Source organism: Hemiscyllium ocellatum, chromosome 10 (genome assembly GCF_020745735.1).
Source record: "Hemiscyllium ocellatum isolate sHemOce1 chromosome 10, sHemOce1.pat.X.cur, whole genome shotgun sequence".
NCBI lineage: Eukaryota > Metazoa > Chordata > Chondrichthyes > Orectolobiformes > Hemiscylliidae > Hemiscyllium > Hemiscyllium ocellatum.
This window is the reverse complement of record NC_083410.1, coordinates 41,137,330-41,162,317: the sequence shown is the minus strand read 5'-3', so window position 1 is coordinate 41,162,317 and position 24,988 is coordinate 41,137,330. Positions and strand designations below refer to the sequence as shown.

At 37.1% G+C, this 24,988-nt stretch overlaps 1 protein-coding gene across 6 annotated transcripts in view; it reads right to left on the bottom strand.

Moving 5' to 3' along the window:
* rcor3 (REST corepressor 3) overlaps positions 1-24,988 on the bottom strand; it is a 67,668-nt gene that overhangs the window by 2,485 nt on the left and 40,195 nt on the right. For 4 of the 6 annotated variants that reach the window (XM_060831439.1, XM_060831435.1, XM_060831441.1 and 1 more), the window contains exons 8-11: positions 23,931-24,149; positions 17,563-17,640; positions 5,864-5,921; positions 893-1,137 (exon numbers count right to left, since the gene is read on the bottom strand). In XM_060831439.1, the coding sequence (XP_060687422.1) occupies positions 893-1,137; positions 5,864-5,921; positions 17,563-17,640; positions 23,931-24,149 (600 nt within the window). The remainder of the gene's footprint in view (positions 1-892; positions 1,138-5,863; positions 5,922-17,562; positions 17,641-23,930; positions 24,150-24,988) is intronic. The other 2 variants (XM_060831437.1, XM_060831438.1) reach the window with 2 other exon arrangements.

Sequence of the window (24,988 nt, the reverse complement as noted above, 5' to 3'; positions counted from 1 at the left end):
CTGGTAACACTTTCATCTCGGAGTCAAAAGGTTGTTGGTTCAAGTTCCACTTGAGCACAAAAATTAAAGCTGACATTCCAGTACAGAGATAGGGACAGCTACATTTGTTAGATGACTTTTGTTTAAATGAGATGTCAAATCAAGTTAAATGATTCCATTATATATTGATAATAAAGGTAGCTCAGGCTCCCAGAAAAGGATTATCTCTGTGGCACAGCTGAGAAGAAGGGAAAATTCTGCCTGATTGACAGCTTATTAAAATATTATAAAGCTATATTTTTGTCTGCGATCTCTTCTACAAAGGCTGAATGTTTATTTGGACAAGTTAAATTAGTATCAAATGCCTATTATTACCTGGTCTTTAAAATGTCTAGTTGACACTTTTATATGTTTGTAGACGCAGGTTTTTATTTTATAAATAAAATTATAAATAAGTGCTTTTTAAGCAGTTCCTCACAGACCACTGTTTCCACAGACTGTACACTGGGTGAATAGGCATGGAATTGTTTTGAGCTGACATGGAGGGTATGAGGGTCTTTTGAGGTTTGGAAAGGAGGCATGTAATTAGCATGGGGAAGGATCAGGGTGTAAGGGATGAGGTAAGAAAGCCTGAACAAAATAAAGAAATAAGTGAAACAAATTTCCAGAGAATCAAAACAGGTCTTTTAAACAGCCTGCCTTGGCATTCAGCAGCTGATCTGATTCTTGGACAGCGAACCTGACTTTATCTCACATACCCTGTGAGGCTAAAGCAAACATTTGGCCTGATGGGGCACCCTCAATAAAGAAGTTCTACCACCTGCCTTGGTAATGAAAACCCAGCCCTTACTATTTCTTTTTAAATGCTAAAGTACATTTACAATAGAAACAAAGGATGGGATGAAAAACTTACTACCTCCTCCTCTACATCTGGACTTTTTGCTGGAACAGAAATCAAGGTGGGCTTTCCTTCATCCCCTGATGTGGGAGACACTCCATTAGATTCTTGTGTTCCTTGTTCTGCCTCCCATTCCTGTAGGACTTCTTCAAGATTAAAACGACGTCTGTAGTTAACAAAAAAGTTCTTCACTTGTCCAACAGTCTTGTTTCCAATCACGTCTGCGATGGCTTGAAAGTCCTTTCCATATTTACGGACACCTGCAGTCACACAAGACATTTTTAGATTATGACTTCACCTCCTACTAGTGAAGCAGTAAAAGGGAAATACCTCTGAACATCTAAACAGAAAATTAGAAAAATAGTAAATATAAGGCCAGAAGATATAGGTGCAGACTTTGGCCATTCAGGTCAGTGAGTCTGCTCTGCCATTTGATCATGACCAATATGTTCTTCAACCTCATACCCCTGCCTTCACCCTGTAATATATTTGACATATGGAGGGGTGAACAGAAAGACATAGGTGGAAGGTTGTCCTGTGTGCACATTGTGCTGGGTGTACAGTTTGCGAAGTAAATTCACATGAATAATCTCCTGGACCTGTTATCCAATTACCAATGTGAAGTATTACAAGTACAAAAAGTTTTCTTCAATGTATCAAGGATCCCGATTTTAAATGAGTCGCATCTAATTTCTGTTGCAGAGATAAATCATACATGTCAAAAATGGTAAAACCTCAGTGTTGCTAATGGAAAGGGCTATCTATCTAAAAAAGATGTAGATTGGCTCAGCCGAACTAACACAATAGTCTCAGTAATCTTTATCACTGAGATTACAAAGTTTGAAATCCGTATACTTGCAGTCCTGAAAGTTGGGTAAATTGCCTTATTAATGAACAAATCTTTAAGTGTGTGTTGCAGCACTCTACATTTAAGTGTACAGGGCATTCTAGTGTTGGAACATTTCAGCAAGTGACTATTTCTACCTATTTTTAAAATCATCCAACGTCAGTGAAATAAGAATCCATAGTTTTAAAGATGCTCTAATTTTCCTGTGCCAATACAGGTTGGATACTTAGTGTTAATAATTTCTTGTGCATTGTGAATAACATACAGTATATAGAAGTCAGTTACGAAGAGGAGGATGGCTAATTTTCACGGTATTAGGCAAGGACTTTCAAAAGCTGACTGGGGACAGATGTTGGAAAATTGAGAAGCCTTCAAAAATGAGATAACCAGAGTCCAGAGACAGTATATTCCTGTTGTGGTGAAAAGAAAGGCTGGTAGGTATAGGGACTGCTGGATGACTAGAGAAATTGAGGGTTTGGTTAAGAAAAAGACAGGAGAAATCGAGCAAATCCTTAGAATAGTACAAAGGCAGTAGGAGTATACTTAAGAGGGAAATCAGGAGGGCAAAAAGGGGACATGAGATAGCTTTGGCAAACAGAATTAAGGAGAATCCAAAGGGCTTTTACAAATACATTAAAAACAAAAGGGTAACTAGGGAGAGAATTGGGCTCCTCATAGATCAGCAAGGAAGCCCATGTGTGGAGCCATAGGAGACAGGAGAGATACTAAACGAGTATTTTGCATCAGTGTTTACTATGGAGAAGGATATGGAAGATATAGAATATGGGAAAATAAATGGTGACATCTTGAAAAACATCCATATTACAGAGGTGGTGGTGCTGAATGTCCTGAAATGCATAAAGGTAGATAAATCCCCAGGACCCGATCAGGTGTACCCTAGAACTCTGTGGAAAGTTAGGGAAGTGATAGTTGGGCACCATGCTGGGATATTATATTATCGATAGTCACAGTTGAGGTGCCGGAAGACTGGAGGTTGGCTAACGTGGTGGTAAGGAAAAGTCAGGGAAATATAGATCGGTGAACCTAACATCAGTGTGGGCAAGTTGCTGGAGAGAATCCTGAGAGTCAGGATTTACATGTATTTGGAAAGGCAAGGACTGATCAGAGATAGTCAACATGGCTTTGTGTGTGAGAAATCACGTCTCATGGACTTGACTGAGTTTTTTGAAGTAGTAACAAAGAGGATTGATGAGGGCAGAGCGGTAAAGGTGATCCATATGGACTTCATGTGTCATAATGATTGCTGCTGGGTCTACTGTTTTTATGGATGTGAAAATAGGAGGTATAGTTAGTAAGTTTGCTGATGACACCAAAATTGGAGGTGTAGCGGAGAGGGAAGAAGGTTACCTCAGAATACAACTGGATCTTGATCAGATGGGCCAATGGGCTGAGTAGTGGCAGATGGAGTTTAATTTGGATTTATGCGAGGTGCTACATTTTGGAAAAGCAAATCAGAGGAGGCTTTATACACTTAATGGTAAGGTCCTGGGAGCTGAACAAAGACCCTGGAGTGCAGGTTCATAGTTCCTTGAAAGTAGACTGGCAGGTAGATAGGATAGTGAAGGCAGCGTTTAGTATGCTTTCCTTTATTGGTCACAGCTTGAGTAAAGAAGTTGGGAGGTCATATTACGGCTGTACAGGACATTGGTTCAGCCACCTTTAGAATATGGCACACAATTTTGGTCTTCTTCCTATCGGAAGGATGTTGTGAAACTTGAAAGTTCAGAAAACATTTACAAGGATGCTGCCAGGGATAGAGATTTGAGCTATAGGGAGAGGCTGAACAAACTGGGGTGTTCTCCCTGGAGTGTCGGAGGCTGAGGGTAGCCTTATAAATAAAATCATGAGGGGCATGGATAGGATAAATAGACAAAGAATTTTCCCTAGGGTGGGGGAGTCCAGAACTAGAGGTTTAGGGTGAGAGGGGAAAGATATAAAAGGGACCTTAGGGGCAGCTTTTTCACACAGATGGTGGTGTGTGTATGGAATGAGCTGCCAGAGGAAGTGGTGAAGGCTGGTGAAATTATAGTATTTAAAAGACATCTGGATGTGTATATGAATAGGAAGGGTTTAGAGGGACATGGGCCAAGTGCTGGCATATGGGACTGGATTAGGTTAAGATAACAGGACGGTATGGACGAGTTAGACTGAAGGGTCTGTTTCCATGCTGTACATATCTATAACTAATTAATGCTAATATTTTACTTATAACTGTAGGTTTCAAAGTTTTGCAGCAAGTTCAAGAATCAAAAACACTGGCTAAACTGTTTTGGAGGAGTTACTCAGCCATAAAGCTTGAGGGAGCTGAATTAGCACACCTAATTTAAGTAAAAGCATCTCTGGACTAAAGGTGCAAAATTTGGATTTGTTATGGTGTGCCAGTCAGGATCAGCAGCATACACAAATAGTGATGCAGGATGACCTGATTAAGAAATGAAAAGCATACAAACAATACACAGAATAACTTAATGGGGAAGGCAATTGTCACATTGTCTGGTAGTTGCAAACCACATCAATTCACCACCGTAAAACTTTGATGCAGAATACACACACATTCTTTACTGTTCCTGTAAAGACAACACCTCTGCGCTGCAATTATTGTACTGGAACACAATTATCAGCCCACTAGCGGCCATTATTCTGTGGCTTTTGCCTAAATACCACTGAGTTGTAACTAATAATGAAAACTTATGTAAACTGTGCTCACTTGAATCTTGCTGAAGAAGCACTTGGACTGACCAGTGTTGGCTCCCAGCAAGCAGAATAAAAGACACTTCTTGACTACTGCAATTGGACTGAGTGTTAAAATTTTATGACAGTGTATTTCTTGTACAGTTTATGAGTATGACTATAAATGCTAAATCAACCTCTTAAATTCAAAATTGCTGTATCTCCAAATCTGTTACAAAGCTGACTGCAAAAATTGTAACTCAGAAAGATAATAAATATTTAAGAAACTTAACATTAAAAATAAAGTTTCCAAAAATTAAAGAAATAGAACACACTCTTATAAATGGCCATTCCTTTGAAAAAAAAATAAGTAGTGGTGGAAAACTGCAGATTGGACTCTGGCTTTTAACTCTTGGTTCAAATTCATTCACACGAGCTGGTGGAAGCAGTTTACAGAAATTGGAATTGGTCTCTGCTGGCTCAGGACTGCCACAAAATAATGAATGTGGTACAATCTTAATCCCGAATAGAATGGGAAGAGGGCTCCCTAGCTCAGGCATGCTCATAATTCAGCAATTGAAAATCTTATTTTGGAGGCCTCAGCATAGATCTGTGGGAAACAGAAAAATATCAATAAAGTACAGTAGATGGTGAACTTCTGATGTCAAGGTTAAGCACAAAAACCCATGTGTTAGCCTATACAGGTTATCTTTAAATGGGTCACGGGTGCACCTGATTCAGCTGTCAGTGTAGATGTCTGGAGTGATTTTCTAGCATTAGCAAATGAAGGAAAATTTAAAGTGCTTGAATCCAGCTCCAATTTGAGACCAATTTCAGTGCCAAACTAATGTTTTAGTTTTAAAAAAATCCTCCGAATTCCTGTCAAAAACAATTATGGATGTTGCAAGATTCTGATACCTTGCATAAATTTTGCTCACTAGAAAGACACACAGAAAATAACATGTTTAACGAATTCCTGCTTTTCTTGATTTAAAACTTCACTGAGGGATCAGGGATAGTGGGAAAAACATAGTAAAGGTAGACAACTGGTTTTGATCTGTCCAGGTGATGCAGGAGACTCAACAGTCTGGGTGGCCTGCTCAAGCACCTACTTCCAGTGCTTCTACAAGCTTAATTGTAATTGTGTTCCCTGTTGTAATGAATACTTGACATATCAGCAGAAGTTCATATGTCAGCCGAGGTTAATTTAAAAAGCAAATAAAGTAGTACTGATTATAAAATAAACATGTTCTGAATTCCAGAAAAAAATGATCATTTTTATCCTCAGAGTGCTGTTGGCTAAAGAACATGTAGAAGCAGCTAAGTGTAATATAAAATCCATCATGTTTAAGAGGCCTTGAGATTTTTGTTTGATTACTTCATTAATACCCATAAGATGCCAAAGGAATAGGAACATTTGTGAAATCCCAGATTCAGGTAAAGCTCACCTTGCACTGCAAGCAGCTGCTCCTCTGTTGTCCAGCGTGCATTGATTTTCTGAGTGGTCTGCAAATGGAACATGGGGAAATAAAAGTCAATTGTCTTGCATTAACCTCCACAAATCAACAAACTTTAATATGTCTGAAATTACTTATTTGTCAAAAGTCTGTTGATCACATGAGAAATTCAGAAAAATTGGAGTGTATTTTCTTGTTAATAAAAATAATCAAGATCTAGAATCAGCAAATAAATTGAATAAAACGAGGAAGCAAATGGACATCACTACATTCCTTCTTCAGATGCACAAAAAGGCTCATAAGCATTCAACAGCATGGCATTTTCTCCCCAAGGGCATCAAAACAGATTCAATCTCTTATTGGCCCAGTCAATCTTTACACCAATGTTCTGTTTGAAGAAAAGTATCTACATTTAAAGACAATACAGACTTCCTTCAAACAATGACCTACTCTTTATTAATATTAGTACAACGAACACTTCAGTATTGTTACATAAATCTCAAATCAATTATTTCCTCAAAAAAGAAAAAAAAATCAATTAACGTCCAGCATTCTGCAGTTCTCTACAGCAGTCACAAGTTTGATCTTCACTGTTTGCTAAGAGAACTCATTCCAGCACAGAAACCACAGCTGTGCCAAAGTTTCCAGTTAAGGAAACACGAGATTGGGGATTGGGATTAAAGAAATAAAGGTGAGAAAAAAAAATTAGGCAGAGTTATGACCCAATTACTACAGATTAAGACCTATTGGTTGTCAAAATAACTGGGCTGAATTGAGAAGGTATCCACCTTGATACTCAAGTCTTGAATCTTAATGAAACAAGGTGGGATAGGATGAGCTGAATAGTGAATTATCCTAAACTCAACAGTCTCTGGGACCTGGTATGTTATGGCAATGGTGTTGTGAGTGACGGTTGAGGGGTCCTGGATAATGGATACCTAACTGTTCTTCATGGGATATTTTTACTCCCCTGCCCCATAAGGAAATTAAAATAAGGCTAAAGCAAAATTATCTATTTTAGTTTTTTTCCAACTGTAGCTCTTTCCCTGGTCATATTTACCTAGCCAGGACAGCCACAACTGCTTCCCTGCTTCAGCCATGAAGTGAAATACAATGTTGGATATGATTAGGTCATTGCAGGCTGTTATGTTAATTTAAAGCATGACCCCACTGATTTTCAGCAGGTGTCTTCTCACTTGTTACTCATTGAAACAGGAGGGACATTGTCAAATAACTTTCCTGGGTGATTTTAAATGTCTAGTTTATGCCAGGCAGAGTTAAACTTGGCCAGTGTCTCGGCTTAGGTAGGGGATGAGCAATCAAATAAAATATGGAGTGGCCTAAAGGCACTGAGTTTCACAAAGTCCTTACACCAGTGGAAGAAAAAGCCATAGACATATCAATAAATACAATGAAGGTAAGTTCCCAGCAACATTCAAAACAAGACAAGAACATGCACTCACTTAGAATAAAAACAGAACAGAGCAAATTCTGCACCAAAATCATCATCCTGCAGACAAACTTATTTATTCATCATGTACTTCAACAAACTTTTTGATTGCCATATTGTAAGAAAGTGATTTATAAATCCAATAAGGAATTCAGAAGTGAGTTATTAAAAATGGGATTTGCTGCCAGAAAGAATAATTGATATAAAAGCATCAACGTATTTAAGTGAAAGCTTGGTAATTATAAAGGAGAAAGGAATATAAGCATACGTTGATATACATTGATGACGTTCAATGGGAGGAAGCTGATGTGTAGGATAACCATTGGAATAAATTAGTTAAGGCAAATTCCCTGTATAGGTTCTGCAAATTTTCAGTAATGAAATGTTTTATATTTGCATGCTATAGTTACATACCAGATTTTGTTCGGTCTATTGTACCTCCTTTGTGAATTAATTTTTAAGCTGGTCACTATCTAGATGGGTGTCAACATATTTCATTTATTTGAAATTACATAAAACTTGCACTTCATGAGATTTGATAAATATACTGCAGAATGATCAAAAGTCAATAAAACTTGCCAATGGAATGTATTGCTCTATTAGTGTGTAATGGGCAATTAACTCATTTTTCCAGAAATGTAAAACCAATATTTTTCTTGTAACGATTTATATAAAAATTAGGTAATAAATTAATAATTGTTTCATAATAACAATGTAAAATCGATTCTATCATAAGTCAACAGTCAACATGTTTTTACTCTACAAATGTGTTTGCAATTGTTGATTCCATGATACCCCCCACCTCAGCATTGATATCTGTTTGATATTTAAAATGTAGTCTGTGTTGTAGGTTGCCTTGACTGGCAGTACCTGGGCAGCAAAGTGCATTACTCATAAAAAAATTGTAGTGAATACTTGTCTTTTTACATTATGCAGTAAACCTCAACATTTCCCAGCCATGTGTTAGGGTGATTGTTGAAATCTGAAATACACACTGAGTGACTGTTGGAAACCAATACAGTATAGAAAATGCTGGAAGGTATACTATCAGCTAAGATATCTGAAACAGAATTTAGGATTAACAACATAGATAAAACAAAACTAAAAAGAATCTCAGTGAAAATATTAATTTTTGGAAGCTGACTGCCTGGCTGCCTCTTGCCAGTTTAACAGAACTATTAATCAAAATGTATCTGTATTAGTAAGCACATGATCAAGATCTTTGTTTAAATTATTAATGATCTGATATATCTTCAGGTGTATCCATACACTTCATTCTAGGCTTTTAAAACAGTTTCAAAAAAAATCCTTAAATTTGAATAATAATTCAAGTATAGGAATATTGTTGAAAATCTGTCCAGAAAGTGTATCTTTAAAAATAGTAGCTTATTAATCAAAGACTCCCATTGGAAATGGAGATTTTTGCCTCCTGAAATAACCTTTTCGATTACACATCCCAATTCTGGCAGAACAATGTTAGAAATAAAAATATTTTCCAAGACAGAAATTGATGCCTTCCTCTTTTATTCACCCCCTTCAACTCAACAACAAGCAGTCAAGATACAGAAATCAATACAGACAGCCCATAAGGTTGTTTTTTTTTAAAAAAAGATTTAATGAAAATATGCAAGAACCTAACATACAGACAAATACTAATAAACCTCACAAACAAGCTTCTGGAGTACTTCCCATTTCCTTCCTTAACCAAACTGCATCACACCTTAACAAAATACTGGCACTTGCTCTACGCAGTAAATAATGCATGCACAATGCTCAACAAAAATGCTGCTGAAATCTGCTTGTAATAATTTATTAAGTCAAATCACCTAATATTCTGTACCTTATTTACATCATAATTGAGACAAGCTAAGTCTGATCAATAGGGGAATTGCATTTACCTCTGGCATCAAATTTCTTTAATGAGAGCAATATTGTGCATTTTTTGACTAATCTACTTCTCATACAAAATTCTTAGAACACTTGTACTTGGTGTACTACTTACAGCTATATTTCAGGAGCATCCAAAATAATTTAGCACAAATACAATGAGTGACATCTTTCAGTCTCTGGATCGTTGGAATTCAGATGCAAAACTGAAGATGCCATTTGGGCATTTGTGGAAATCTTGAGGTGTGAATATATGTGGAAATTTCCCAAGTTGTTTCAGCTCTCTTCTTTCTGTTTCCCTGCCCTCCATGAAGTGGAGACTTTGGACAATTCTGCAGTATCTACCTGGGTAGCTGGCCAGAAGATGTTTGACAGATTAAAATCTAGAATAACATTTTGGTAATGACACTTGAGACCCCGGTCAATCCCTCAGGCTGCCATGCACTCCATGGCCCAATCTACTTCCTGATCATTGAACACTCCCTCAATCACACTTGAGGACCTGACTAAGCCCAGACACCACCGCACAGAATACTTGACCAGGACCCTATGTGATTGCTTCCCGGACCCACTCCCAACTGACTCCACTACTACTCATGATCAGCTGACTGCACCCTTCCCCACACCCCCTCCACCAACACATCTGATTACAGAATAACATGACTACCCCTGATGTACTATTTCACCTACCCATTCACTTTAACAGTTAAACTGTACCTTTAAACTTACCACATGGCAGCTAGTGCCATAAAAAGAGATGTGTCCTGTCTCCTCCCCATCCCTCCAAGTCCCAACGGAGTTCCAAGGGACATTGCACAGTGCAAATCTTTGATAGCTGATATCTGATGATCCTGCAGAAATGGAGTATTTGTAAGCAGCATGGCAATCTGACAATCAATGCCATTTTTGGGAAGATCCAGTCAATTAAATGTTTGTCCTACAGCAGTGGCAACTGGAAATTGTATTGTGAACCCATTGTGCTTGTTGTGTGCTTTGCACAATAAAGAATCCAGTGATATAGAATCATAGAAAGCTTACAGCGTAGGAGAACATTGGCTCATCTACATGTGCCAGCTCTGTGCAAAACAACTTGTCTTGTTCTATTCTCTTGCCCTTCCCCACAACCTTGCAAACATTTTCTGCTCAGGTTTATCTGCATTTCTGTTTTGAAAGTATTGTTTGCATCTTCTGTCACTACTGTCATGGGAGTGCATTCTAGACTCTAAACACTTGGTATGTAAAAATCTTATTCCTCATGGCACAGATAGCTCTTTTAACAATCATCTTAAATCTGACACTTCACCCTTCTACCAACGGCAACAATTTTCCTCTATCTATTCTTGTCCTGATTTCATAATTTTTGATTACTTATCAAATCTTTTCTCCAAAGGAAAACAATTAGTTCCTCTAATTTACCAATGAACTGAAGTCCCTAATCTCTGGGCAAAAAGCACAAAGATCTGCAGACTGTGGAATCAGAAACTAAAACAGAAACTGCTAGGAAAATTCAGCAGCTTGAGTTGCATTTGTGGAGGGGAAGTAGTCCAGTGACCCTCCTTCAGAACTGAACTGAACTGAACTGAACAGTTCTGAAACACAGTCATGATCGCAAAACATTAACTCTGCTTTCTCTCCACAGATGCTGCCAAACCTGTTAAGTCTTCTCAGCAATTTCTATTTTATCCCTCATCTATGGAACCTTTACATTTTCGTAACTCTTTTCTGCACGCCTCTCTAAAACCTTCACATCCTTCTAATACCATGGCTGCCAGAATTAGACACAGTGGTTCAACTAAGGTAAATCTGGAATTCTATAAAACTTTATCATACTGTCCTTGTTTTTGTTTTTTTATGATTCTATTTATAAAGGCAATAATCCAGCATGCTTTTTAAACACTTCCTCAACCTACCTTGCCATCCAATTTATGCACAATAAAATAAACCTGTCTGTTTCTGTTTCATGTTTAGATTTGCCTCCCTTATTTTCAATTGCTTTTCTTCATTCTTCCTATCAAAAATGTACCACTTTACAATTCTACGCCAGATCTGCCCATTCCAGCAGCCTAAGTCCTTGTGAGGTTTATCACAGTCATCCAACAGCTCACAAAATTTCCAAATTTTGAAATTGTGCCCTAAACACGCAAAACTCAGTCATTAGTATATATCATGAAAAATAGTGGTCTTATAATGAATGCTTCAGGAACCCCAATGGATACCTTCATTTAGTCTAAGCACAACCATTCCCCATGATTCGCAGTTTCCTGACAGCCTGGATGAAAAGTTGGTTGGGTGTCACTTTCCCTTTTATTTCATAGGCTTCAATCCTGCTGAGAAATCTATTATGTGACAATTTATCAAGTGTTATTTGAAGATCCACAAGCACCATGCCAGCCACTTACCCTTAACAATCATCTCAGTTATTTCATCAAAACATTTAATCAACTTAGTTAACCACAACTTGCCTTTAACAAATCTCCCTAGCTTGCACTAATTAATCCAAATTTATCTAAGTGACTTTAATATGTGCCAGATTATCATTTCTGAAAGCTTTCCACCACCAAGATGGGTGTGTAAAGATTGGAGTTATCCTTGCACCTTTTTGATTAAGGTTGTAAAATTGGTGTTTCTCTATTTCATTGGGAATTCATTGTTATGCAATCCTGTATCTAAGGAGGATTGGAAGAATATGGCCACTGCCTCTAATTTCCTCCATTCTCTCAAAATTCTCAAATGCATAACATCCAGTCCTGGTAACTTATCAATTTTTAAGGACAGCAAGGCTTTCTAATGTAGTCTATCAATTTTTCATAAAGTACCTCAATGAACATTTCAGAGTGGGACTCAGACACCTTATAGTTCATTCATAAAGACAGATGAAAAGTACTCATTTAGTTATTCAGTCACGGCATCGGCCGCCTCAGATTAATTTGCAGAAATACAAATCAAGATACTCTACCTGAAGATCGACAGATTATCTTAAAGGTGTTTATACCTTTCGGTTACATAATAAATTGTGCCTATCTTCTCTGAATAAATTGTCACAATTAAAATTGTATGTCTAAATTTCATCTTACTTAGTGAGACGTTTTTAAGTTAGTTAAATTTATAAAACAAAAATAGAGAGCTAAGGATAGCAATTTTTGTGACAAGTAGGTTCTCTGGTTCCTTTTCCTTCCTAAGGGCATCACCAGTCTCTGGTACTTCTGCCAAAGCTCGCATTCCTCATATGAACCACAGTATTTTATTGTAGGACAGAGATTTCAGTCTAATTCTGTCCATAGGCAAAGTCAGTATTTCCATGAGTAGAGTTCTGGCTACCAATAAGAATGGGAAACCAAAAACTGAATTTGTGTAAACTGTAAAACTAAATTCCTCTTCCTTCTTTTCATCTGACCTTCGCATGGATTGGAAATACACATGAACTCTTAATGAGGTAGGGGTTGACATCATGTGGACCATGAAAAATTCAATTTCCTTCTCTGCTATTTTTTCATGCACTGGAAGCTAAAAAATACTTTGAGAGGTCATGACCAGTCAAGAAAGATAGCTGTCAGAATGTTTCTGATTCTTCAGCAATGTGTTAAGATGTTTAAACACCTTCAAATGTCACAATTAGATGTCATGAAATGCAGATGTGTTTTAAATGAATAATTCTGTTACATGGATTAGCACTGCGAAAATGCTGGGAAGTGTAAAGGAACTAACACATTTCGCATGGATGAAATGCCATAATGCGTTCAAAATTGTAGGAGAATGTGATGGTGAACTCCACCTTCCTGTTTTGGACTGAAGCTTAAATGTACAAACATTTTTGTACTTTGAAGAAAATTGCCCTGCTGTTAAACGTTAAGAAAATCTAACTACCAGCTCCATGCCATTGATTGACAGATAATCTTTTGATATGGAACAAACACCATCTGTTTGTTTTGATAACTTTTGCCATTATAAATGCTTGACCAAGCCCCAAAAATGTAAGGCTACAGTGTTGATACAGCTACTCAGGGATGTGAATAACAGTTTGAAGAGATTATTATGAGACAGTCATGATTTGATTGATACTCAAACTGATGGTTGTTTGAGTCACACAACTCAATGGTCACTTATGGGAATAACCAACTCTTTTTTCAAAGACAACTTACTTTCTCCAGCTATCCACTGTTTTTACATGGATTGGGGACTGTCTTTACATGGATACTGGGTGAGAGGCAATGGAGGATGCAAGTGGTATATTGGGAGGTTGCAGTAGGGTAAAGGGGTGGTTTGGCTGCATAAGAACGATACAAGATTCTGCTCTGTTGTCCCAGAGAACCAAGATGAGCATTCCAATTAGCCTATTGTAGTATCCACACTTATCCCAAAACTGCAGATGGAATCTGCAAACTGTATGAAAAAAAGAAGTCCTGAAGAAAGTCATGTATCAGATGTGCTTTTTGGAAACAACAAAAAGGGCTGACCCATATTTCACGAGTCCAGGAGGAAAATCTGGACCACAGTCTTTCATGGCAAGATCATCTTCTTGAAAACCTAACCAGGTCGACTCTCTTATTTCCAAACCCAAGACTACTAATTGCTGTATACTAAGATTGGTTATCTTTATACAGTACAGGGTTTAAATATCCTGAATATCACAAGAGGGTCTGTACTCAGCAAGTATTAAAAGAAGAGACATTTGATCAAAAGTTGAATTGCTAAGAAAAGGACAAGTCTCTTAACTGTCTCATACAATTTGTACTAACTGATATAATCAGGCCACAATAAATGCTCACATTGCTTCAGTCACAGCAATTCAGGTAAAACAAGAAATTAGCAAATTCCTGCTGGAACATTAACTATCCCTTCACAATTAACTTCAAGTATACTATTTTACTTAGAAATAACTCCCACTAATATAAAATTGGAGTGGATATTATACATCAGGGAGAAAATTGTCAAAAAATAGCTCAGACAAAACAGAGCTGACTCTTTGTTAGCTTCTTGCTGCAGTTAAACATGTTTGTATTGCGCTCATCAGGGAAATTAGCAAAAATATATGATTGGCAGTTAACTGCCACACTTTGTTTAAATTTCAAATCAGGCAGGTTGGCTGATTGTTCAGGACATCACCCTCAGAAATAAATCAGTGAATGGCTGTTACCTACTTCATAGAGTTGAAACAGGTGCAGTGTAGGTTACTTCATGCCCAAAACCAAAGGGTGGTAAATGATCAAACTTCTGCCCCACCCATTAACTCCTCTTGTCATGCTCAAAAATTGACACTGGGGCATGTAGCAACCCTAGCCATACAAAATTGCAGACAGATCACTGTGGGCATGAGGATGGCAAATACCCCTTAAATGCAAAGGTCTGTAAAGAGTAGCCCTATATTTCAGTACTTCTCGATTTCTGGCCACTTGCACAACCCCAGTGTTTTTTTTTGCTTTACCTTCAACTGTCTAGAATCCCAGTTCTGGAAAACTTTTCCTCAACACTCTGTTTCCAATCCCCTCTTCTCCCCTAAAATGCTTGTCAAAACCTGCTTCTTTAACCAGGATTTTACACACCTGTCTTGATACTCCTCTGGCACAGTGCACAAGTTTGTATTTGATAATCATTCCTATGAAGTGCCTTGTAATGTCTTACTATGTTACTGAAAATTTCTCAAGTTGTTGTCATTGTAGAAAGGCGAACTCCAAAGTACTGACAATCATTATGAAGGTTTCACTGAATGCTTGGAAATACCAGAAGATTAGGAACTTGTCAATATTGTTCCCATATTCAAAAGGTACATCAAAATAATTAAGGACAACCACATCAGAATTACTTCTATACCAATGAAAGAATATACCAAAAAAATGTCAATTATGTCTACAAACTTAAAGATTATCTGTTCATAATAATTTCATTAACAGCAGTGAACATAGATTCAGAAGGGCAAGACCACAGCCTGACTAATGTCAATGATATCTTTGAGAAAGTAGCATTTCTGGTCAACTATGAGAATCCCTAAAGAGTATTATTTCTCAATGGTATCTGACAAAAGAAGAAAGTGAGGACTGCAGATGCTGGAGATCAGAGCTGAAACTGTGTTGCTGGAAAAGCGCAGCAGGTCAGGCAGCATCCAAGGAGCAGGAGAATCGACGTTTCGGGCATGAACCTGAAAGAAGAGCTCATGCTCATGATTCCTGAAGAAGGGCTCATGCCCGAAATGTTGATTCTCCTGCTCCTTAGATGCTGCCTGACCTGTTGCGCTTTTCCAGCAACACATTTTCAGCATCTGACAAAATTAAGCTAAGTATCAAGCTCAAATCTAATTCAGGATAGATGTTAACATAACTAAATTCTTAGCTTGAGGTTACAAATTATGAGGTAGTTAGTAAAAATGTGATCTTTGGTTGATGTGGGGAGTGTGGTGCCTCAGGAATCAATGATGAGACAAACACAATCTCTAATTTATATTAATTACTTGAACTCAGAAACTCAATGCAAATTAAAATTAGACATGACAGGGAAGCCAGTAAAATCTTATGAAGCAGATCAACAATTACAGAATTAAATGGATGAAATTTAAAAGTAGGTAAGGAAATGGCAGATGAAGTTTGAAAGAGACAAATGTAAACACAAAGGAAACTGGACAACATATGACTGCCATGAACAATATTTTAATTGAAAAAAGATTTGGAAGTGTTAATAGATTTAGAACTTCAAATGTCATAGGTATACCAAATCGGTAAGCAAAGTCATGATAAAAATATACTATGCTGTGGTCAGTAAAATATGTGCCTGGTGACCTTGTCAAGTTCCAGTCAATGAAACAAAAGGGAAACATTCATCCAATGGACTTATTCAGAAAAAAGCCTTAAACCTGTTCCCCAGACTTGCAGGTGTTTCCTAGACTAAGATGACTTGGGCTTTTTTTGATTCTGCCATGACATGCCTGGGAGGTCTACTGTAGAAATGTACAAGATTATAAACAGTATGGATAATGGTATATTTGCAAAAATTACTTATGGATAAGGAGTTGCCGGTTACTATTGTAATGCAAATCCAGAACTAATATTGGTTAAGTACATCTTAACATTAAATAGTGATCAATACCCCAGAATAGATTTCTTAAAGATCCAACTCAATGTTACAAATTTTAGAAGCTTTATGGATAAATGCTCAGAGATGAAAATGTTGGCTGTCTCATCATTTGCTATCAAGATCTTATAATTTTTTTTCAAATGCCTGCTCTTTGAAAATGGAGTACTATTGGCATCACAATCAGGTCAAGATTTACACCTTAGAGCAGCAGGGTTGACTTAAACCTTAATACTGTAAACATCTTTGACCTTTCTTATAATTCTCCCACTGATCGTCTGTCAATTTGCAAATTCTGCAGATGAATATTTTATTGCAAAAAAGAATTTAATCTAAAAGTCACGTTGCTTGATAATACTTACCAGTATTTCTAAGCAATGTGTCAGGTAAATGATGTAATTCCTAATCTTTTTACTTTGTTATTTGGTCAAATGTTTTCAGTAATCTCATTTTAAGTTTGGTAACGTGTACTACTACTACTACTTGTATTACAAATCAATGACTTAAGACAGACTAGGTTTACTCTTTCAACATATTATATTGGTTTCCAACAAAACGTTATTTTACATACTCCCTATAAAACATTTTTTCTACATTTCTGTAAAATTTCCAAGTCCCTTTCTCAAAGGTTTGAAAAGCACGTCCCCTCTATAATCTCAGGCACACTAGAACCTACATTTGTAGCAAAATAAAATCTTCCACTTCAAGCCTGATACACACTGATTTCCACACAGTGCTTGTCCAATTATTAACAACTGTGTGTAAAAAGATACCCCAGAAAGAGAGAATCCATATTCAATTGAAATAGCTATTGGGCTATTGATTTTTCCCATCTGTTAAGGACACAGAAACTATTTACTTTTTGTCTAATTTTTGAAACATTTGTTCTGGTTTCCCCAGGTCTAAATTGCACACATTATTCCCAAAAATAATAAAATGAGAACTGCCCCATAAATTTGTCTAGCTGCAAACACAGATGTACCTCAGGTATGAACACAGATGTGCATTGCACCAGCACATGTACAGAAGATCAAGAAAGGTCATTGCATATTTGGAATGCCACTGTATTCAATGCGGATGCATTCATGTCATTATTTATGCCACGTGATAGAGTAATTTCTTGATACAGAATTCCACTTTTGCCACAGATCTCTAGATCCATCTAGTTTTAGACGTAGTCAATGAACAGAGGAATACTTTCATATAACGAATAAAACTACAGATCTAAAACTGTACACAAAACAACACAAGAGAATTACATTGGTTGTGAAATTATAAGCACCATATTATTTACCTCAGATGGTCTGAATTCTTCTATGCCTCCTTCTAATTTCAGCTTCAGTGCACTGTTAACTTGCTTGGCATTTTGTACCTGGGAAACCATTTCAAAATTAGACTTTTACCTATCGTTTTAAATTCAATTTTGAAATTAACATTGCTCCTTTAGGCAGTATAATTTTTCTCTATTGATTAAAATTAATTTAAGCAATTTATAAAATATTGCTATAACCAGATTTTAATTTTGCAAAATTAAGACATAGGATCAAAAAACAGTTGCGGGAAGAGGCGAAGTAGAAGCTTTTACTTCTGAGAAAATCTGTAATAATTATTGACATAGGAATGAGGTGACAAGCAGTAGTTTCATTTATGCTCAGAACGATATGACTGTTTGCAAAATGCAAGCACTTTTTTTTTAAAGCAGGGTGGCAACTGAATTAAAATAGAGACATTAAGGCTGTCCCAAAATTTACTCATCAAATCACCAAGTGGGGAAGGATTGATGTCCCATAATTCCATATTGTTGACTTGCGTATGGGCTCACAAGCATCAATCTACATGTGAACCAGTTTGGGGAGGGTGGGTCAGCCACAGCTATAGGTTATTAAATTAAGTCACTAAAAGGCCAATTGTTAGTTTAAAAAAAAATTATGTAACAGAGATCTTATAAAATTTTCTAATTTTCCAATTGCTTGTAGGTCACCTGCTGAATCGAGAGAATGGTATCTTTCTGAAGTCAGTCATCTGGGAGCAAACTGGGGACACCAGTGTTTCAGAGAAACTCCAAGTTCCCCTTATCCTTCTGCATTCCCCCCACTCTGGATTTATCTCTTTGATTTTAGCTACAGCTACAACATCATTCTTTAGGGGGAATTTCCCCATTGTCTACAGTGGCTGGATAACTGGGACACTTGGTAATTTCACATTCTTAAAGCTGTAGTCTCCATCATGTGCAATGGCAGACTTTAACACGTTGTGTTTCAGGTATTCCTATCCCCCTCACCCACCCAGAAACCGTCACCTGCCATCCTTAATTGGATAGTGATTGGCCTTGTGACTGCTAGCTGGTCAATCAAGAGAAAGAACATGTTGAGCAATTGATCCCAACAGTGTAATGTCAGGACCCAAAGTCTGGATCCTGATCCAAAGTGGAGAGTTCTCCTTATGGAAAAAGTGAGGACTGCAGATGCTGGAGATCAGAGCTGAAAATGTGTTGCTGAAAAAGCGGGGCAGGTCAGGCAGCATCCAAGGAGCAGGAGAGTCGACGTTGGCTCATGCCCGAAACGTCAACTCTCCTGCTCCATGGATGCTGCCTAACCTTCTGCGCTTCTCCAGCAACACATTTTCAGCTCAGTTCTCCTCATGGAATCAAGATTAGGAGTCTCAAAGTTGGATATCTAGCCAAAGTAAGATACAGTGGGCCCAGTGACTTGTTCTGATAGCACATCTATAATACATTAAATATTTTTACAATGGATTCTTCAATTTGCGAAGTTTTGTTTAAAAAAAATTGTCAATCCTTAATTCACTAATTACAATGTCACTGCTTTCGTGCAACATCCATTACTCTATTGTTAGCAAGAAGAATACTATCACTTGTTGCTTGCATGCTTACCAATTATTTCACTCCATGTGTGTTAAGGGAGAAGAAAACTGAAGGCTAAGAAGATGCTGTTTGAAAATTTTGTCTATAAAAATACTAACCTTAGATAACTGAAATTGCCACAAATGTGTGAATCTTAGTTTAGTTCTGCGTTGGTATTACAAATCCTTTTGCAAAGTAGAAAAACAGTTAGGTCCACATCTGAGGAGTGGAAGACCAGAGGCTCCCTTGTCAATTTACCTTTCCCCACTTCTTACCTCAATTGGGTAGAACATGGTTGAGAGGTATGAAAAATACAGTTATCTGCTGGAGTGGAGTTCAAATGGTAGTAAATACAGATCCTGATCACAATCTCAGCCTCACTCCTCAAACTTTTGGGTAAACTTCCAAAGGGATCTTGGTAATTAGCACTTCCTATATAAAAAAAATCTAAGAACCGTTGCAAAGAAGGGAACTGAAAAAGAAAGAAATTGAAGGTGTACAGATAGTATATGTTTAAAGTTGGGTTGGGGCAGAGGAAAGAGTCATATAAGGTTCCACTGTATATATAGATCATTGAAAAAAAAATAGAGACAAGACTTTGCACTATTTTGTTCAGTTTTCAGAAAACTGCTTTAGCCATGGAAAAGCTGTAATGTTGATTTATGAGGATGGTACCACAGATCAGAGGATTATAGTTGTGATGAGACATTTGAAAAGCTGCAAACCTGAAATTACACCATCTGATATGCATGATTGCTTAATATGCTCTTCTGGAGTTGTTCTGTTATTTTAGTGGAAGTGTTAATTCATTTAAAATAAGAGAGTTAATGCATCAGCAAAAATCAGTAGGAAAACAGGAACTTTGGACAAAAGAACCAAGTTTTCACGTGATATTATCCCACATCATTTTAGGGAGTTATGACAATAATCACTAGAGCTGAGGAAGTAGGAGGGAATCTAACAGAAGTGCTAGAAATTTTGCAAGAATTGGGGAGGGTAAATGATTATTTGCATTAACCACTGAATTGGTTTCAGAGCACAAATTTAGGATTAGTACCAAAGGCACGCAAGGTATATTGGAAGACATTTTTATTTCAATAATAACAAAAATGGAATACATTACTCCAAATGTCTACTGAATGCCAGTAACTTAGAGGGAAGACATTCAGGTATTTGAGAGCAGTGGAAATATTAACAGTCTCTGAATTAAACTACCAAAATCCAACACATGTAAGATTTGTTTTTTAATTATGTACATGTACATGCCCCAGTAGTCAAGTTATGCAAGTTTTGAAACGATGATGAGAGATTGGCAGAACCAAGCCTCAAGGATCCCAAAGGTGATGAAAGATGCTGCTGTAGTTTAGAACCAAATTCATGACCTTCATCCTCATTACAATATTTAATATCTTGCCATGTCTTCCCATGGTCATCAACACAGGCCAAATCAGCTTCTTTGCAACCTTAACATACAACTCAACCGTGAGATGAGTTTTTAAAGCTATACTTTATCACAAAACCTCCAAAGCATTGTCTATTGTTTTCGATTTGTCTCTAAAACTATAATATTGTATTTTCTCCCTGCAAACTAGATTACTGCACCTCAGCTCAGCCAAAATCCTGCTTCTTGCATCCAGTTTCACACCATGTTCATCTCATCCACCAGGCATGTGTAGGCTACCTTGGTTCTCATTTGTCTAATGCCATCAAGTTAAAATTCTTGCAGTTGTCTTCAAAATGTCATGTGGCCTCAGTTTTATTTTTAAGCTCCTCCAGCCCCACAACATCCACTACCATCGTTCAGATCAACAACTTGGAACACATTTTCATTGACAGCATGCATGTATGTGCCCACTTCCCTTTAACCTGACAGCTGTATTTTCACCTGGCTCACTGTGGGACTCCTGCCTCTTTATCATCTCCTCCTCCTTAAATTCTACTTCTTTGACAATTATTTCTTGTCTCTAACGTCATCTTTTTGACGTAGTGTTCATTTTCTTCACATCTTTTCAATTATCTTGGGGCATTTTTATGTTAAACATACTATACAAGTGTAAATGTTTTGCCATTTAACTTCCAGCACAGACCACTGGCAAGTTACCTGTTACTTGTTCACAGGGGCATTGATTTTCAATGTTACTTAGAGGGAAATAGGAAAAATCCCAGCTCCTTTTCGGGTTCCATTTATGAGCCAGATTAGCCCGTTATTCATTCAAATTTGCAAGATGATGCACGGATGTGCATGGTTAAGGCATCAGATGGCTTAGATTGCTATGCAGGCTTGATATTAATCTGGATTTCTAACATTGAGTATACCGCCTCAAAGCCACATTTATTTGAAGGAGACCTTGCTTAATATATCCCTCACCTTTTGGATAAATTTGAAAAGGAAGAACAAATATTAAATGAATATGAGGAAAGGGCAGGAAAACAGATTAGATGTACCTAGCTCTAAGTGCAACCAGTAATTTCACAGGTACAATGAACCTAATGATCTCATTCTGCTGCAAAACTGCTATGATGAAGAACTAAAGCACTAATTTTAACCTTGCCAACCTGGCATAAACCAGGGAGGTAATGAGGTAAAATGAACAATGCAACTTATATACACTGGTCAAGCTGCCTCCCATTGTTTGTAATCATAACCTGTGCTTCTAAGCACACAAGAGGTACACCAGTCAGATGATTCTTTAATAATTTAAATCAGACTAAGATGGCACTGTTGAGGCCTCAACTGTCTGTACCACACAGGAATGCCATCATGGTATGCTCAAACAGCCAAGCTAACAGAAACAGCAACTAAGTCAGAAAGTCTAATGGATTTTTTTAAAAATGTGGGGCCAGATGGAACAAGACTGAAGAAATAAAGGATAAACATTTTAACCAAAACGTCTGAAGTAAAGATTTAATGTTTTCTTAAATTTTTTTCAACTCCAACATCAGAGCCAATTTGACAGTCTGCATCACTGCTTCCAGCTTCATCTCCTCCATTATATAAGGAATACATCGAGATGTTGCAGAGAATGGTACAAAACTATGATGTACAGATAGTAATTTTAGTTTAATCACATTCACCCAAGCAATATTAAAATCGCTTATTGAGGCTAAAGAGTGCAGTTTGCAGTTATTACATCCTTTCATATTGCATAAGAAACTACAAACAGTCAACAAAAGTATGGTTCCTTACAATAAAGAACTGCAACAACTGATTGAATAGCCTGCTCCTCATACATCACATCACAGGAAATTGTTTGATTGAAGTTACATATAACCTCCAACTTTTAAGGTTTAATTTTGAAAAACTAAAATTTGTCAAAAACAGATGTACATCAGTTGCATAAACTTCACTCCAAAACTTTGATTCAAAAATGGCTTTTCAACTATTTTGTTATTACTCCTATAATACAATAGTGCAGATTACAAATAAATGCACTATTTAAAAGGTTGAAGTACTCTATGGAATTGCAACATCTTCCATTCTATCCTCTTTTGTAAAATTTAATCCAAATTACATCAAGTTCCTTTGTTGTTTTCACTGCATCCTCAATCCCTCAGGTGTAGTCTTCCATTCCCTTAATGTATATATTTATAAAATACTGCACCATAACATTTGGCATTCTCTGAAATTGCTCTACCACATCTGTTCTTGGCTTTCCTTCTAACACACCTTTAATCTATATATATTTCTGTCCTTACTGGTTTTATAACTCTCATACACCAGTTTCTTCAACATTAATTGATTTCTCACCTCTGTTTATCCAAGGCATCAAAGATCTACTTGAAGTTTTTTTTAAAATTGAATTATTCAATTTCTTTATCAAGTGCATCTCCAGTTGTTATACATTCTTATATGCTAATTTCACTTGTTACTTTCACTCTAACATGCTCTTTATCTATCTAAGATTTTTCCCAAACCAATCTGGAATTTTAGCTTTTTTACTGATCATTTTCACTTTCAAGTTGAATCTTAAACCAAATCATATTGTGATCACTCGTTGTAAAAGGCTCACCCCATTCAATGTATTTAATTATTCCTAACTAGATCTAGCTACTAATCCACCCTTCTAGGTGTACTGACATACTGCTTGAGAAAGGAACTCCAACCATGTGAAAGGCACTATGCAAAAACAATTTCCTTCTCATTTACATTCACTAAATGGAGGTATTCTAGTTGAAAGAAATAAGCCTTCCTGACCTCAAAATCAAAAGGTGCTTCATAACCAATTAACTACATTTGAATGCAGTTATTGTTGCTATATAGGCAAACAAGCAGGCAATTTATACACAGCAGGATCTCACAAACAGCATGGACATTGATAAAACACTGGGAGACCTCTATTTTGAGCAGTGCCATGGGATTTTTTAAAAAGCCATCTGAACAAGTTATGTAGCCTTGCTATAACCCTCACTAGATATATGGTGTCCTCATTTCTACTGACTGCATCCTTCAGAACTGCACAGACGAGTTAGCCTAGATTATGTGCTCAAGTCCCGAGAGTGGGGCTTCAACCCATGATCATCAAGGATGCCACACATTAGCCAGGTTGACACTTGACATTACTGGATTAGAAAGCAAAGATACTGAACATGCAAATCAAATAAAAGCCTGGTGTTGAAGTTTTAAACATTTGTTCAAGTATGAATTAACACTTGCTGGATTAATTGTATGAAGTCCATCTTTATTTAGCAGTGAGAAGGTTGTAGCTTTTGTTATGAAACTCATTACTTTATACACGGTACACAAGAAACAAAATTTACGTCTGGGGAGTTTTAAAGCTACACTACAGGTATCCAAATACCTGGCGCTTCAATGAGATTAGTTCCATATCAAGCTGTCTAAGAATGGTACTTGCTGCATTTGGGCTGCAGGACATGGCTCCAACATCTTCTTGGCTAAGATACATTCCTTTTGGTGGTCGGCATTTGGACCGAAGAGGGTGGTGACGATGCTGCAAACTTGGAAGCTCACGCCTGACTGAACCGACTCTGCTGACCTGCACGGGTGGATCAGGATTACCCTAACAGAAAAAAGGAGAACAAGAATACAGGCAGATGTTACAAGTACTTCAGGAGAAGGAAAAAAAAACAACGAGTAAATAATTTTAGTTGTTCAATAAATGTCCAGGTGATGTCAGCAGCAATGAATTTTGAAGACATCACCGGCGAATCAGCCTAGATAACAGATAATAAACAACACTTCAAAATTATCATGTGAGGTGCTTTAAGACAGCAATATACTCAAACAATGCAAAACCAAGTTACAGGAATTACTAAAATGTGAGTTCATCAAAAATGACATAACATTTAGCCCAAAATACTTCAAATTCATTGTTTTACTCAGTTAACTTGGTTCTAAAACAAATGTTAAAAATTAAGTGTGAATGATAACCACTGCTTGTACCACTTCAAACTTTAAATAAGATCTAAACAGTCAGATCTCTTCTTTAACACTGAATTCAGAAGGGCCAGAAAAATGTAATCATCTGAGAATCCAAACTTTCTCTACTTTTGATAGGAGGCTTTTATAATCTGGAGTAGCCAAAGTATTGACTAAGGCCAATTAACAGAATTTCTGGACTCCTGGGTAGCACATTCATGCCAGTGACAGCACAATAGGATTTTCAGAAATCCAGTGATCATTTGTTTGAACATAATTTTAATGTTTCCCCTACACTCACCATAAGTCAGCTGTTGAGATAGTACTCAGCACGTGATTAGTACAAAACCCTGAAAACACACAACTCTTGGTCAGTGAATCACAAAACAAATACTGAGCTTCCATTTAGAAGAATTGTACGTTTTAGATTTTCTTACAATAGTTATGATGCTAAGACAGGAGATTACTAATGCATTCTTA